Below are 14284 nucleotides of genomic sequence, written 5' to 3'. Positions count from 1 at the left end.
CTCTCCCTCTCTCATTATCTCTCTCATCTCGTTCTCTTCCCCTGGTTCTCTCTCTTTGTCAGGATGCGTCAGACGAAAAACCCAACTCATAAAATAGAATTTGGCCCGTAATCAGTCATTCCTAGAGGTTACAGAAAGCTCGAACGCGCTTTCTTTATACTTGGGAACTGATGATCCACAAATTAGACCTCCTTTAAAGGTCCAGAGTCGCCGCAGTCGACATGACGAATCAAGTCGGGGAGCTTCTAGTTTAGACCCTCGTGTGATCCCACTGATGTAAACAGCCGAGACGGAAAGAACCACTAGTTTCGGGAGAAAAGATAAGAGCGAGGAAGAGCGACGCTCAAGAAGAGAAAGAGAGAGAGAGCGAGAGGGAGACGGAGATTTGTGAAAAAGACCTGAAAGGAGACCCGCCGTGAAAGATAAGCCGAGAAAATTGCAGATATGTTGATTTCATGTTAGGTGGATCGAGGCAACCTTTCGCAGCCGTGAAGGGTTGCAACCGTGAAAGGCCACCTGTGACGCAGAGCCAGCAGTATACTAATCGGGTCCTTGTCGGGGGAGTCAGCTCGGTCCCCACGTCGAAGATCAAGGCGATTGGCCTGACAGCTCGGGTCCCTGCTCCCAGAAACGTGGTGAGGTGCCTCCCAAATGTAGAAAAAGCGAGGACTTGGGGCCTCGTTCAGAAAACCGAGCGCGTACTGAAGGCAGATCTACCGTCTCTCACTTTTTCTATCTATCTGTCTCTCTCAATCTATCTATCCCGAACTCAGATTTCATGCCCGGAAGATCTACAGAGGCGCTCTGCCCGAAGTTTAATGGCGGTGAAGACGAGGCCGAGATTAAACTTGTGAACAAGGACGGGACGGGTATTTCGTCCGGATCCAGACTTTGAACGATAGGGAGGAGGATCTATCATTATCAGCGAATTCTTCCCAGCCAATGGCCAAGGTTCAGCAGCTTTATCTCACGACTTCATCCAGATTGGTATGGATAGATTATGGGGGACGGGACGAAAAAAATTCCTGACAAAGAAGACGCCACTCTTGATCCGTCTTATCGTCATCTTCCTGGACAATCGATCGCGCTCTTAACTTAGAAACCTAGCGTTCTACCTTTGGGCCGGCACAAAATAATAATATGGTGGAAAGATCGTCTTTTCCACTACAAGCTTTCCCAATGTTGGAAAGGTACGGTGACGTTTGTAATATGGAAGAGGGGTAAAGGCAACAGTTCGCCGCCTCAGGGTTATCGCTCTTCGGTTAACGGGACGGTTAATTCGCCCCGTTCCTGACCCCGAACAATAGAGGAGACGATAGAGGCAAATTCTACCCAAATCATACGTAAATAGAGAAGTTTCAGCGCAACAAACCATCCAAAGAGGTATGGATAGTGATTCGGTGAACTAAAATTCCGTAAATAGTTCGTCCAGGACGATGTCGGGACAGGACGAAAAAACTCTGGACAAGGAGAAGGACGAGACCCGTCCCGAACCGTCATGACTTCTCGTCCAGGGCGAATGCGCAGTTTAGAGCTCAGTTTTACAGCGCCGAATCTCCTCGGCAGGAAATCTCGAGTTCTAGGTCCCGCTTGTCGATGCTTTGAGTTCTCCTGCTGTGAGAGGCCAGAGGGTCGCTCTGATCTAGGGTTTCTGCTTGCTGTAGCAGGTGCAGCTGGCCCTGCTCTCAGATAAGCCCTGCAGTAGACGCAAGTAAGAGCAAATTAGGCCGGGGCCGGCCGTAAAACCACCGTTTAGCACAGTCGCCTAAAAGTTCGATGTCCCCTACCTTGACCTGCTTCTGGAGATTCTTGATATATTCCAAGGCTAGTTCCAGCATATCGGCGGTGTTCGTTTGCTGCCAAGTACACATTTGACGATTAGACAAAGACATCTTCTTGCAATCGCTGCTCTCGATTATCGCGCTCTGTACCTTGTCCATGTTCGGGACGAGTTCCTGGAGCTTCCTCATTCGCTCGCTTATCCTTGTTCTCCTTTCCTGAGTCAACAATTTCCCGGAAAAATAAATAGGCGGACAATCAAATAAAGCTAGAAACGACGGAGAATTACCCTCTCTGCGATGCTCCTTGGGTGGGTTGCGCATCCCCTTTTTGCTCGGATCTTGCAGGGGGCGGAATCCTGAAATTGGAGGAGGCCCCCCATGTCCGGCGTAGTCTTCGGCAAGCTGAAATGAGGGCTCAAACCGGAGAAACTGCTTCTAACATCTTCATCATTCTAGCGGCAGCGTAGAAGACGATAAGAAAAGATAGTCCATATTTTTTGAATCAGCTTTTCCACGCTAAGGGATAAAGAGCGAAAAGGGGGCTACCTGAGGTTCCAAATAATTGCTGGTTCTCTTGAGATTTACAAAACTATGGGAGAGAAGAGATGGGTCTTCCCAGGATGCGACTGGGAAGCCAGGGAAGAAGCTTCGGCCAGTGTCACTGCTCTGCCGCCTACCGACTGCGTCAACGCTAGTCTCTCCCAAGCTTTCCCGACGTATCTCTGGAATCTGAGGCATAAGAGCTGACGAAGGAGATGGCCGCACCGTGAAGCTAATCTGACCCTTCAATCGTCCTCTGGGCTCATCCGTTGAATCGCTTGCCAGCCTGAATCCACTCATACTCCTTATTGATTCATACCCTGCAAAGTAGAAAACGCCTAAGATTATTCAACCGCAGACTAAGGAAAAACCCTATGCTAATCTTATCAATTATATAACCTAGCTCGACTGAATCACGAACTGGGATCCAGCTGAAGATGGATTTACCGTTGTTGTTGACATCAGGGTGAGAGAAAAGATCGGGGGGAGAACTGCTATGCCGGAGTAGAGCTGAAAAGCCGCCGTCGCTTGGCTGTTGAAAAGCAGCCGTCGCTTCTTGACCAACCATGTTCATGTACTGCGCACTTCTTGTAGCGCTACTGGTAGTAGAAGGCTTCGCCTCCATATTATCTCGAAGTGGAGGAGACATGAATTTAAGAAGCAAGGACTCTGTCTCTGGGCCAGAGGACCGCTGGGGAAGCATGTCTTCGCACATTTCCCCAAGCAAAGAGCTCGGCGCTGAGCGATACCGCAACAAGCCGCTGGACGACTGCTGTTGATGCTGTTGTTGCTGCTGATAATGGGGACTGGCAACGGCTTCATCCTTTGCCAGCTTGAAAGGTTCTGTCGAGAACGGCATGTTGAGATCCTTCATGGCAGCGTGAGAAGCGTACATCGCTTCCCCCTTCTACTCACCTCTTTTCTCGCTGTCTACAAAACAGATCGATCATCCAATTTATGCCTGGCAACGCCATGCGCTGAAGGATTCTTGAAGATTTGATTGTATTGTATCAAGAAGTAGAGATTAGACCCAGTAAAGAGGTTCCCAGCCACCGATTCCAATGGCCTCGCCGTTGAAAAGGAAGTCTCGCCGCCGCTTTAACCTTGCTGGTGGGAAACTTCTGGAGACGAATAGTCTTTCAAACGGTTAGCCGAAGACTCTGAAACGTCCGGCTATTGAGCATGAACGAGAAAGAGCAGAATTTCTCCCCTGGAAAAGTTCTCTCATCTGTCTTACTGAGAAGCACCTTACCCGTTTTATAGTCCGTTCTCCCTCTATCTCTCCTTGCGGCGGGCCAACCAAAAGCGGTTTGGCGAAAAAAAGAGAGATCCGGAAACGAGGGTGGGGAGCATGGAATAAACAAACCAAATAGAGGCAGACGGGACTACCCCAATTTGATTCCGGGGACTCCCACAAATGCCCTCTTTCGATAACGATACATCAATTCATGCCATCAATTACTCACCGTCCGGCCTTGGATTAACCTGATCTCGCCCTCGTCCGTGGAGATCAGATGCTCCATCGAATGGTATCTTCCATTACTACCGACCAACCTCTTTCTCTCACTACGTATATATATCTGTCCATCTCTAACTCTCTCTCTGTATTTCTCTACTTTAATCTCTGTCTCAATATCCATATTTCTTTCTCCATCTCTATCTCTCTATCTATCTATCTATCTATCTATCTTTCTATCTATCTATCTATCTATCTATCTATCTATCTATCTATCTATCTATCTATCTATCTATCTATCTATCATCTATCTATCTAATGTGCCTCTCCCTTTGTCGCAATATTTATCTCTCTAATTGGTGGGTAATGAAGTTAACATCTCGGTAAGCACAAAAGGTTGTTTCCATTTTTTCTTCTTCTTTCGAATTAGGGATTGTGGGACTCAACCCACCTTGAAAATTTAGAAGAATTCAGACACGAAGGCGTTGTTCCAGGGAAGATGATATTGTCTACAAGTTTATGTACACCGGATCTCTAGCAAAAAGTTTGTGTCCGTATCAAAACCTGAGAAAGATGACTCAGCTCCCATCTTATTCTCTCTTTCCTTCCTTATATTTCACAACTCGGTAGAGAAAAATAAGAAATGAAATAATTGAGAGATAGAGCGAAGGAGAGATACGGGGGACAGAGGGAGAGGAGGGTAAGAATGAGACACTGAGAGAGAGAGAGAAAGGGCCAGAACAGAAAGAGAGAGAGAGAGAGAGAGAGAGAGAGAGAGAGAGAGAGAGAGAAGGAGAGAGAGAGAAAGGGAGAGAGAGAGCGAGAGGATAAGGGAGAGAAGGGGAGAGGGGGGGCAGAGAAAAGGTAAGAGAGAAGGGAGAAAGAGCAGAAAAAAAGAGAGAAAGGGAGATAAGGGTGACAGAGAGAGAGAGAGAAAGTGCAAACGAAAGGGACAAAGAGAGAGAAGAAGAGGAGGAGAAGGGTGAGAGAGAGAGAGCAAACAAAAGAGACAGAGAAAGAAGAAGAGGAAGGGAGAGAGAGAGAGGGAAAACGAAAGAGACAAAGAGAAAGATGAAGATGAAGAGAATGGGAGAGAAAGAGAGAGAGAGAGAACCAACAAAAGAGACAAACAGAGAGAGGAGGAAGCGAATGGGAGAGAAAGAACAAGGAAGAAGGGGCGAGAGAGAGAGAGAGAGAGAGAGAGAGAGAGAGAGAGAGAGAGAGAGAGAGAGAGAGAGGAAGAGAGAGGGAGAGAGAGAGAGAGAGAGAGCAAGGAAGAGAAAGGGAGAGTGAGAGAATGAGGAAGAGTAAGGGAGAGAGAGAGAGAGAGCAAGGAAGAGAAAGGGAGAGTGAGAGAATGAGGAAGAGTAATTGAGAGAGAGAGAACGAGGAAGAGAAAGGGACAGAGAGAGAGAGAGGAGGAAGAGAAAGGGAGAGAGAGAGAACGAGGAAGAGAACGGGAGAGAGAGGGAGAACGAGGAAGAGAAAGGGAGAGAGACAGAGAACAAGGAAGAAAAAGGGGGAGAGAGAGAGAGAGAGAGAGAGAACGAGGAAGGGAAAAGGGGAGAGAGAGGGAGAACGAGGAAGAGAAAGGGAGAGAGACAGATAATGAGGAAGAGAAAGGGAGAGAGAGAGAGAGAGAACGAGGAAGAGAAAGGGAGAGAGAGAGAAAACGAGGAAGAGAAAGGGAGAGAGAGAGAGAACGAGGAAGAGAACGGGAGAGAGAGAGAGAACGAGGAAGAGAACGGGAGAGAGAGAGAGGGAGAGAACGAGGAAGAGAAAGGGAGAGAGAGAGAGAGGGAGAGAGGGAAAGACGGATAATTAATAGACGGAAAGATTTCGATATCCAACCGACCTCTACTGACCTCGACTGACCTCGCCATGGGGAAACGAACGGGAGAAGAAGGGATATAAGCAGGTATTCAATTCTTCAGTTGGGCCTAACTACGGGAATTAGTTAAGCTGGCCACCAATAAAGGGGACGTCGAAAGATGAGGCAGCCAAACATCTTCCCAGTCATTTTCCTCCAATTAACTCGGCCTGAAACTGAAAGGGCATTGGCGGCATCAGCCGCATTCAATCTGCGAAGCCGAACAGAAGATGAGGAATCACTTGAATACTCACTTTTCGCTACAGAGTTGAGATTCCTTGCAGTTGATCGTTCGCTGTAACAGCGAACCTTCAGCCGCAGACGCAGCCAGTCACGTACGCCTCTTCCATGGGGTTTCCACCGATACTTCCCCTGAAACAACTCTGTTCACCGTACACTCATGCCTGGCATACTAATTATAATTGTGGTAGTCGCAGCCGTCGATCAGAAGCTAAAAGATATCCTCTCTTCTTCGACAGTCCCTCCCTTAAATTTTTCATGCAGGAGAGAACGAGGTCACCGCGGTTTCACCTCAACAAAACTGATTCTGGGTATTTTCCCAGTATCTTTCAGTGTAGAGAATTTATGGCGCAATTACTTGCACGCCAGAGCAGTCTTTTGGGACAATAGCCGCCCAGTTAAGAGGCCAGCCGCCAGCGTGTTCATACTGAAAAGTTGCGACGCGGCTTGCACTCAGGCCCTACCTTATGACTTGTGAGTCGTAACTCGGGAGTCTGCTACGGTTCTGAATAATTCAGCTGTCTCTCTCCGGGGGGCCCTGAATATGATCAAGACGATTAGGTCCATGCCAGTGAGGATGCCCCGGCCATGCTGGCCAGTTATACTTGCCCCACAGAGATAGAGATAAGAATAACAGGGGGAAAGAGAGAAAAAGAGGGAGGGTAAAGAAAAGGAATAGAGAGAGGAAAAAGAGAGACGGAGAGATGAAGGAATAGGGAGAAGAAGAGGGAGAGGGAGAGAGAGAAGGAAAACAGAGGGGCAAGAGAGAGAGAGTAAGAAGGAGAAGAGAGTAAGAGGGAGAGGGAGAGGGAGGGGGAGTGTGAGAGAAGGAAAAGATAATGGGAGAGAAGGAATAGAGAGAGGGAGAGGGGAGAGAGAAGGAAACAGAGGGGCAAGAGAGAGAAAGAAGGAGAAGAGAGAAGGAATATAGAGAGGGATGGGGAGAGAGATAGAGAAGGTTTAGACTTTAGAGAGGGGAAGAGAGAAAAGGAAAAGAGAGTGGGAGAGAGAAGGAATATTGAGAGAATGAAAGAGAGAGAAGGGAAACAGAGGGGGAAGATAGAAAAAGATGGAAAACAGACAAGGAGAGAGAAATAATAGAGGAAGGGAAAGAGAGAGAGAGGGGGAGAGGGAGAAGGAAAAGAGACAGATATAGAGTGGCGAAAGAAAGATAAGAGGGGTTTGTTGCTATTGGCCCTCGAGATCACGGGAGCGAAGAGTGTCCCGATAAAATCGGAGGAAAGGACGCGCATTAAAAACATATCCCTGACCTGTACTCGAGTCTCTTCGGGTTGCTAACATGATCGCAAGCTGCCCGGATATTTAAAATCTGTCCCAGCACTGTATCGTAATGAACACGAGCGGCTGTTGGGATTAATCGCCAAGTCTGCCACGGATCATGGGGCATCTAGTAACGCCTTCCTTTATAAATGTGTTCTTTGAATCCGGTTCAGTCCCTATTTCTGCCCTTTCACTAGAATATTACGATGAGAATTATAGAGACCAGATTATGGCGTATCCTTAATAAGCTTTCAATTGCGCAAAAGACAGCGCATCTAGTTTATCAGCTGGCCGTTTTTCATGTGATCATGTCTTTCCGAGCGCCAAACTCGAGGGTGGATCGTACTGACTGTGCATTAGGAAGTCCGTTCTTTGATATTAGTCGATTAGTCACCAGGGGATAGAGCATGTGCCATCATTATCTATGGTGCGCCATCCCCATTGACACTGCAAATCATGTGGACCACATTTTAGAAAAGGCACACTGGCACAGCCTATATGCGTCACTTCATCTTAACGGAAAATCTTTCGAATCGAAGTATTTTATTCCACTGCTGCTGACGTATTTATTTGCTAGAGAAATTCCATAGGGCGATGGAAAAATGTGCTCTCTGCCGTTATACTGTGAAAAAAGACCCCCGCGAAGCGGAGGAAGGTACCTCATCCATCATTGAATACGTCCTAAGCTGATGATTGGTCATCATTGAGCGCGGACTTTGATTTTTTTCTATTTTCAGGATGGTCCCAAAATCGCGAATCTACCCTATATCCAACTATTGTGGGTTTAGTAGGGAGAAACAACATATCGAGTTCTGCAAGGCGGGTATGATTGCGGCATCCCAAATATGGGATAGCTCGTCCTAATCGAACACGGACTCCCATTTTTTGGTATTTTCATTATGTTCCCAAAACGGTGAAACTTCGGCCCAGTCGCCAACTATTTAGGGCTTGTCTTTAAGTGGAGAGAAAACGCGATCCCGTATTTTTGCATGGCGGATAAGATGTGGCATCCATGATAGGATCGTCGCAACGGCACACATCTGTCTGGTCCCTTGTGTGGTCCGTCGTCTCACATAAGCTTGATGATATTATAAAGCCCAGAAGACTATCTGTCATTCATTTCAGCCCATCGCCTTAGGTGCCATTATTGTGCTTCTAATTATGTGATTTTACGTCATAATAGTCTCACAGACCGATGGCTGAAAGAAGTGTAATAGAGAAAAAACGAAGAAAGGGCTTGATTATGTTTTCATTCAGTTCGATCGGTGAGGTATTTGTCTAATATTTAATTAGTAGTCGTAACTCAAAATTATGGGTACATTATGGATCACGTGTCTATTTTTTTATGAATGGTGGCCAGACGTTTAATCTCGTCTTAGGGATATCCAAAACTGACGTTTTCCGCAACCTCCGTAACCAAGTATTGTCTCCCTCGAGACAAAGCGCACTCGGTAATGGGGAAAGATAATCCGGACATCAAAGAAAGAAAAAAATAAAACTTCAAATGGTTCCTGTGGTCTTCGAACCCTCAGTCTTCCACAAAGTCAAGGCATATATTTCAAATAATGCATGTTTAGTCAATAATGCCAATAAATATGTGATTTTAATTAACCTTAAACTCACAATCAGTCAAATCAAACCAATTTTTTTTCAGTTATCCTTAACAATTAAGTATAATGCCATACAATCTTCAAGTTCTTCTCAAATTATTTTCATCTCATAAATCAAATATTATCCTAAATATTTATTGCACACATCTCCATAACATTAATATTCACTATAATTGATATAGGTAATATCCAGCTATGGAATTGGATCGTGTGATGTACCTGTCCCTTTTATATTTCTCATCTCTCAGTTCTCATTTAATTTATTTTGTCATAAGCATTTGCTGATGTTGGAATGCTACCACTTTGGTCCCCGTCCTTAAATAATCTCGCAGCAACGTATTAAGAAACAGTGGAAAAAATGTGCACAACAAAAATATTTTTTTCTTTTTTTTTCCTCCTTGTCTCTTTCTTTCTCATTTTATTTTCTTTCAGTATTGCTTTTTTCAGTCTTAATTTTATTTGTTTACTATTTACATTCCAATTTTTATATGCATTTCGTCATTGTAAATTAAACATTTTACTGAATTCTCATTTTGACAAACAATCAAGTAAACAAAACGCCTTTCTCCATTGGTCTTGATCCTTTCAGACATTGCCTTTGATCATTTACATAAATTCTCTCTCACACACACAATGGAATAATGTAACTCTACGAGAACATTATCAAAGGAATTTTTGTAATACTTGAGGAAAAAAATAGCTGAGAATTATTTCCCACATTCTGAGTTTCGTAGATCTTCTTGGTTTACTCTTTTATTTCTTGAAACATAACCAAGAAGCATTCATAATTTGGAGGTTTTTTGTGTTCATATGAATCCTTGATGGGAAAATTATTAAAATGAATTCTATTTTCTTTTATAAATAATTCACACAGTGAAACATAAAAAAATTATTAAATTTTTTAAAATTTTAATAATTTTTGAAACCAAATTATTCCATGTTTTTAAAATTTTTGAAATCAAATTTGGAAACTTCTCAAAAAATATATTGTTTAAACAATGATATTTATTTATTATCAGGATTAAAAATATAGGTTTTGCAATTTTGGTCTTCAAAAATATTTATTTCAAAAATTTTGGTCTTCAAAAAAAAATATTATTTCTTTCATATGTGCATTGTCAGTGCAATTTTAATTTCAGATTGCATTTTTTCAGAAAAACTCCTCATAGTACACAAATTGGTATTCATGTCATGCAAACTCCTTACTTATTTAAGATTTGACCTTTTTATCATATGTGAATTATAGTAGAAAATGAATTTATTAACATCCAATTCATCCTAATTATAGTTACATCTTACTTCAAATTTCATTGAAAATTGAATAACATGGATCAAAGTTTTTATAGATTTCACATTAGTGATGAAATATACCTTAATTTAGTTGTTGAGTAAGTATAGGATATATTTGTTGAGATCTATATTGATAACATGATAAATGCATGGATATTTTGATACATTTTAGATGATTTTGGTATTATTAATTCAGAATCTATCGTGTTATTATTTGAATTAAGCAAATCTTTATGCATTAGCTAGATATTCCAATTTTGCACATTATGATTGTTTTTCACTAACTTGGCTTCTCTGAAGTCAAGACGTTTGATTACTGATGAGTATTTTATTGTTATAAATGTAGCCATTGGGCTGTCAAAAGAGAAACCTGAGGAAGATGGGCCACTACCTGATCTAGCCATTGGGCTGTCAAAAGCCTTACAAAAATGAAGCTGAAGATCACAAGGGGGAAGCTCTCAACCCATGGAGAAAAAGAGGCAAAATCTCAAGAAAAGATAGTAGAAAATGCCCAAAGGGGCATTTTATTAATTATTCTAATGTACAAATACTCCTTTTGTCCCTCAGTTCCCCTCATTCTGGACGTGCTCTAGGAAGTGGGTGGCGAGCAGGACAAGGCATTCTCCAACCTGCTTAATGTAAGTTTGTTGAAGTTTTCATTCAATCTCATCTCTTGTTTGCATTGAAAATGCCAAATCATGGAAAAATATACGGATCCATACTTGAGAGGAAGCATTGAGGGCTCACCAAACTTACATTGAGGTTTTAGGAACCTAGATCTGCATTTTCCCATCATTATCTATCCATTTCCCCTTTAAAATCATCACTTTCTCATTCTAAACTTTCATTTCCCCTACTTTCTCTCTCTAGGATTGACTCTTCATCTCTCTAGAATTTCATCCATATCCCTATTTCATCCCCTAAAAATTTAATAAAAAATATTTTTCATATGTACCGTCAAATTCCCTCTGAAAATCCCTCTACACAATTTCTTCATTTTCTCTCTCTATATCTTCATTTCGGCCTTTTCTCCCTCTAACCCGCTTCTTAATCTCTCCATATATTTGTATAGATCCACCTACATTCTCCACTTTTAATCCCAAAAAATTGTATTTAAATATCATTTGTTATCCTTTCAAAACTCAGATTTTCCCCCTCATAGCTGTCGCCTTGCGTTGTTGTGCGGTGCCGTGCAGCACTTGTGCACCAGGGACACCCCTCTGCTCGCCAATCTGCGCGCGGGAAGCACACACAACCCCAGGGAAAAGGAGTGCCCTGTGCAGGACATAGCCAAATCCATTAAGTTTTGATTTAGTGGGCTGATCCACTAAGGCCAGCGTAAATGGATCAAGATTGGGCTGGCTGACCAAAAGGCCCAAACAGATCCACTGCCTCCACCACTACACCACTGCCGCCTTTGTCGGCGCCGTTGCCGCTACCCACCTCTCGTCGCCTCCACTACTGCCGCCGCTAGTGACTTTTGCCGAAGTAGGTAAATTCTCCATTTTCTGCATTTAAATTTTTTTAGAAATCAGGAAACATCAGAAAAAATTAGGAAAAAATATTTTCTGCATTAAAAATAAAAAAAATCAAAAAGAATCCCAAAAATCATATAATCAATTTCCATTGATTTGAACATCTAAAAAAATCTCTAAATCTCATTTTTAATATTTCTAGTGGTTTTTGGTGTAAATTAAACTCCAGAAAATTCTAAAAAATTAATTTTCGATTTTTGGTGTTAAATAAAATTAAAAACATTAGTGTAAAATATTTTTTTAGTGTTTTTCTTTGTATTTGTGCTTTAATAAATATGATAGTTCTCACTCTAAGACCCATGATTTTATGTTATATTTTTTCTTTTTTTTGTTAATTATTTGTACTTAAGGGTAAACATATTCACAGGACTTTTTTCATCCTTCATCTTTTAGGGGCCATGCATAAATTAATCAAGGTCATGTTAACTCTTATGTACTCTGAGATAATGCATAATTCAAGTTTTTTTTGAAAATAGCATCATTCTAGTAGGAAGGACGAGGCAATACATCACGACACAAATGTTTTCAAATTTGAATTACATATTAAGGGAGTGTCTTAAGGTCTTTAAGGGTTATTGGAAAGAGTAATTTAAGTGTGCAGGTTTTATATTTTCTTTTCAAATGAGTTAATAATACCAAGTCAGTCTAATCATGGACCCCACACTCCTATTGGGCATCCACACGGGCCTTCACAAGTCGGTCTAATCATGAACCTACTCATTCAACTATTCACCAGCATAGGTCATTAAAGCTCTAATAAAAATACCTTTTGCAAACTTTAGAGATCTGGCCATTTCTTCTATGACATTAATATGAAAAAAATGGAGATGCTTGGGCCTAAAAAGAACATATTATTCTAGAGGGGATGAACCAGTTGCCAACTAAGTTGACACATGGTTCAAATTATCAACATTTAGAGTTTTAAATCTAAATTATTTAACCTCCTTTTCCCTGTGGCAAAAGATAAATGTTTAAAAAAGGAAATAAATGCCTAACACTTATAAGATTTTTTAAAAATCTGCAAATATCCTCTTTTATATTTGGAGTCATTAATAAAATAATATCCAATCAAGGTGTCTCAGCCAATGCACCTTTCCAATGCTACCAACCATACATCAAATTTACTCTTTTAGAAAGAGTAGAGTGTTTTTATATACCCAACTACATGGACAGGTTTAGAGGCTGCTCACTTGAGCAGCTGAACATGTCTCAATAGAGGATCCAAGAAATCACAAATGGGATTTGTACCCAAGTGATCTGATCAATCATTTTGTAGATGTCATATCGATTCTGTTCCAAGTCTTCCATTGCAGGAATCCACTTTTTCTCATCAAGATCAATGCCATATAACCAACTAGCGTATAAGAGCAATGTTCTGCCTTGATTTGGATTAAGAACATCATCCAAATTATCCAATAGAGTGAAACAAGTATATTTACCCTCCTTTTTGTTCATTCCATAAGAGATCCTTTTTATTCCATTCTAAGCTTTACAAAGCTTGAATGCACCCTTTTTAGAGGTGGACCAAGTTTGAATGAGACTATTTGGTGGGAACAACCATAGTGGCCCAGTTGTTGCTCAGTAGCACCCTAATCAGCCAAAACTAGTCTAGTGACAACTGAAAATGTAAATTTTAATTAGGCTAGTCTGACCATATTTACATGTTTATTTGCATTAAATCTTATACGGGTGTTATCAAGCTTAAAAATGATTAAATTTATTTTTCAAATGATATCGGCTACTTTATGAATTTTAAATTACTTTAGGGATTTTTATGACAACATTCTCTGAAAGAAAATAATTTTTTGAGTCGAAATAATATTTCTCCTGAATTTTTCAACATTATATTCATAAATATATAATTTTCCTATGTTGATATTTATATATCTTTATACTTTTTTTAGAATTATATTTAATTATTTAATATGAATTTTGAAATTTTTTTAAGACTTTAATTTATGCAATGCTACGTGTTGTGGTTCGGTTTGTCAAATGACAACCAACTAGCCGTTAAGCTTAGTTCTTGGCATCAACGAATCATTAACGTAAACCATTATGGTGTTGTGATCACTAATGCCACAATGGCATTTATGACTAGTGGTTTCTCTCTCCTATTATTCTATTTTTAAGATGATGTGGTGTAATTTAAACAAAGACAAGCTTTGTCCACAATACATGTAACATGGAAGCTGAGGCTCTAAGTTTCAAATAAAACATTTTTTAACAGTTTTGATTGGTCAAAATTTTTGGTTGTCCCACCTATCACAAGACACATGGCACCATGTGTACACATGACACAGATGTGTCATCCTGTTATTGGCTTTTAAAGGGAGCATGCTGACATGGCACACACTGACACACCGAAAAATGAGACACAATATACTTTCTAATGGATTTATTTTAATATTAAACATTTATTCCAAAAGCAACGCATGGCACGATGAGAGTCGTTAATCGAGAATGACACAGCACACTCTGAGCCAATGATTGCATTTAATGTTATGATGGGACAAAACCCTAAAAGAACACCATGACATCACTGATGAGGGTGAGGAAAGATAAATATTTTGATAAAATAATAACCAGAAATCATCCATCTTCTAGGATTTGATATTTGATGATCCTGAACTCATTTAGGTAGATTATCTATCACCCTTAGCCATCATTAACATCCATCAACA

General features: G+C 41.2%; 2 protein-coding genes across 2 annotated transcripts; both read right to left on the bottom strand.

Annotated features, from left to right (window-relative positions):
* Positions 1 to 1318: 1318 nt before the first annotated feature.
* Positions 1319 to 3565, bottom strand: LOC144712613 (transcription factor bHLH130-like). Its single transcript, XM_078586863.1, has 7 exons — positions 3352 to 3565; positions 2769 to 3251; positions 2328 to 2641; positions 2069 to 2233; positions 1932 to 1997; positions 1788 to 1856; positions 1319 to 1696 (listed from the first exon to the last, which is right to left on the bottom strand). Exons 2-7 carry the CDS (start codon positions 3214 to 3216, stop codon positions 1643 to 1645), a joined length of 1116 nt encoding a protein of 371 aa, XP_078442989.1. The 5' UTR covers positions 3217 to 3251; positions 3352 to 3565; the 3' UTR covers positions 1319 to 1642.
* Positions 3566 to 4314: 749 nt separating this feature from the next.
* Positions 4315 to 6332, bottom strand: LOC144712612 (uncharacterized). Its single transcript, XM_078586862.1, has 2 exons — positions 5902 to 6332; positions 4315 to 5823 (listed from the first exon to the last, which is right to left on the bottom strand). Exon 2 carries the CDS (start codon positions 5658 to 5660, stop codon positions 4368 to 4370), a length of 1293 nt encoding a protein of 430 aa, XP_078442988.1. The 5' UTR covers positions 5661 to 5823; positions 5902 to 6332; the 3' UTR covers positions 4315 to 4367.
* Between the last annotated feature and the right edge of the window lie 7952 nt (positions 6333 to 14284).

Source organism: Wolffia australiana, chromosome 15 (genome assembly GCF_029677425.1).
Source record: "Wolffia australiana isolate 7733 chromosome 15, ASM2967742v1".
NCBI classification, from domain to species: domain Eukaryota; kingdom Viridiplantae; phylum Streptophyta; class Magnoliopsida; order Alismatales; family Araceae; genus Wolffia; species Wolffia australiana.
Note: the sequence above shows the minus strand (reverse complement) of the source record. Positions and strands in the feature narration are given on the sequence as shown.

Bases quoted from the DNA above. Each gene is read 5' to 3' on its own strand.
- LOC144712613 (XM_078586863.1), bottom strand. From the start codon at position 3,216: ATGTACGCTTCTCACGCTGCCATGAAGGATCTCAACATGCCGTTCTCG. The intron at 2,642-2,768 runs GTAAATCCATCT...TCTACTTTGCAG, and splicing joins CCCTGATGTCAACAACAACG to GGTATGAATCAATAAGGAGT. The intron at 1,857-1,931 runs GTACAGAGCGCG...TGTACTTGGCAG, and splicing joins TCGTCCCGAACATGGACAAG to CAAACGAACACCGCCGATAT.
- LOC144712612 (XM_078586862.1), bottom strand. From the start codon at position 5,660: ATGGCGAGGTCAGTCGAGGTCAGTAGAGGTCGGTTGGATATCGAAATC.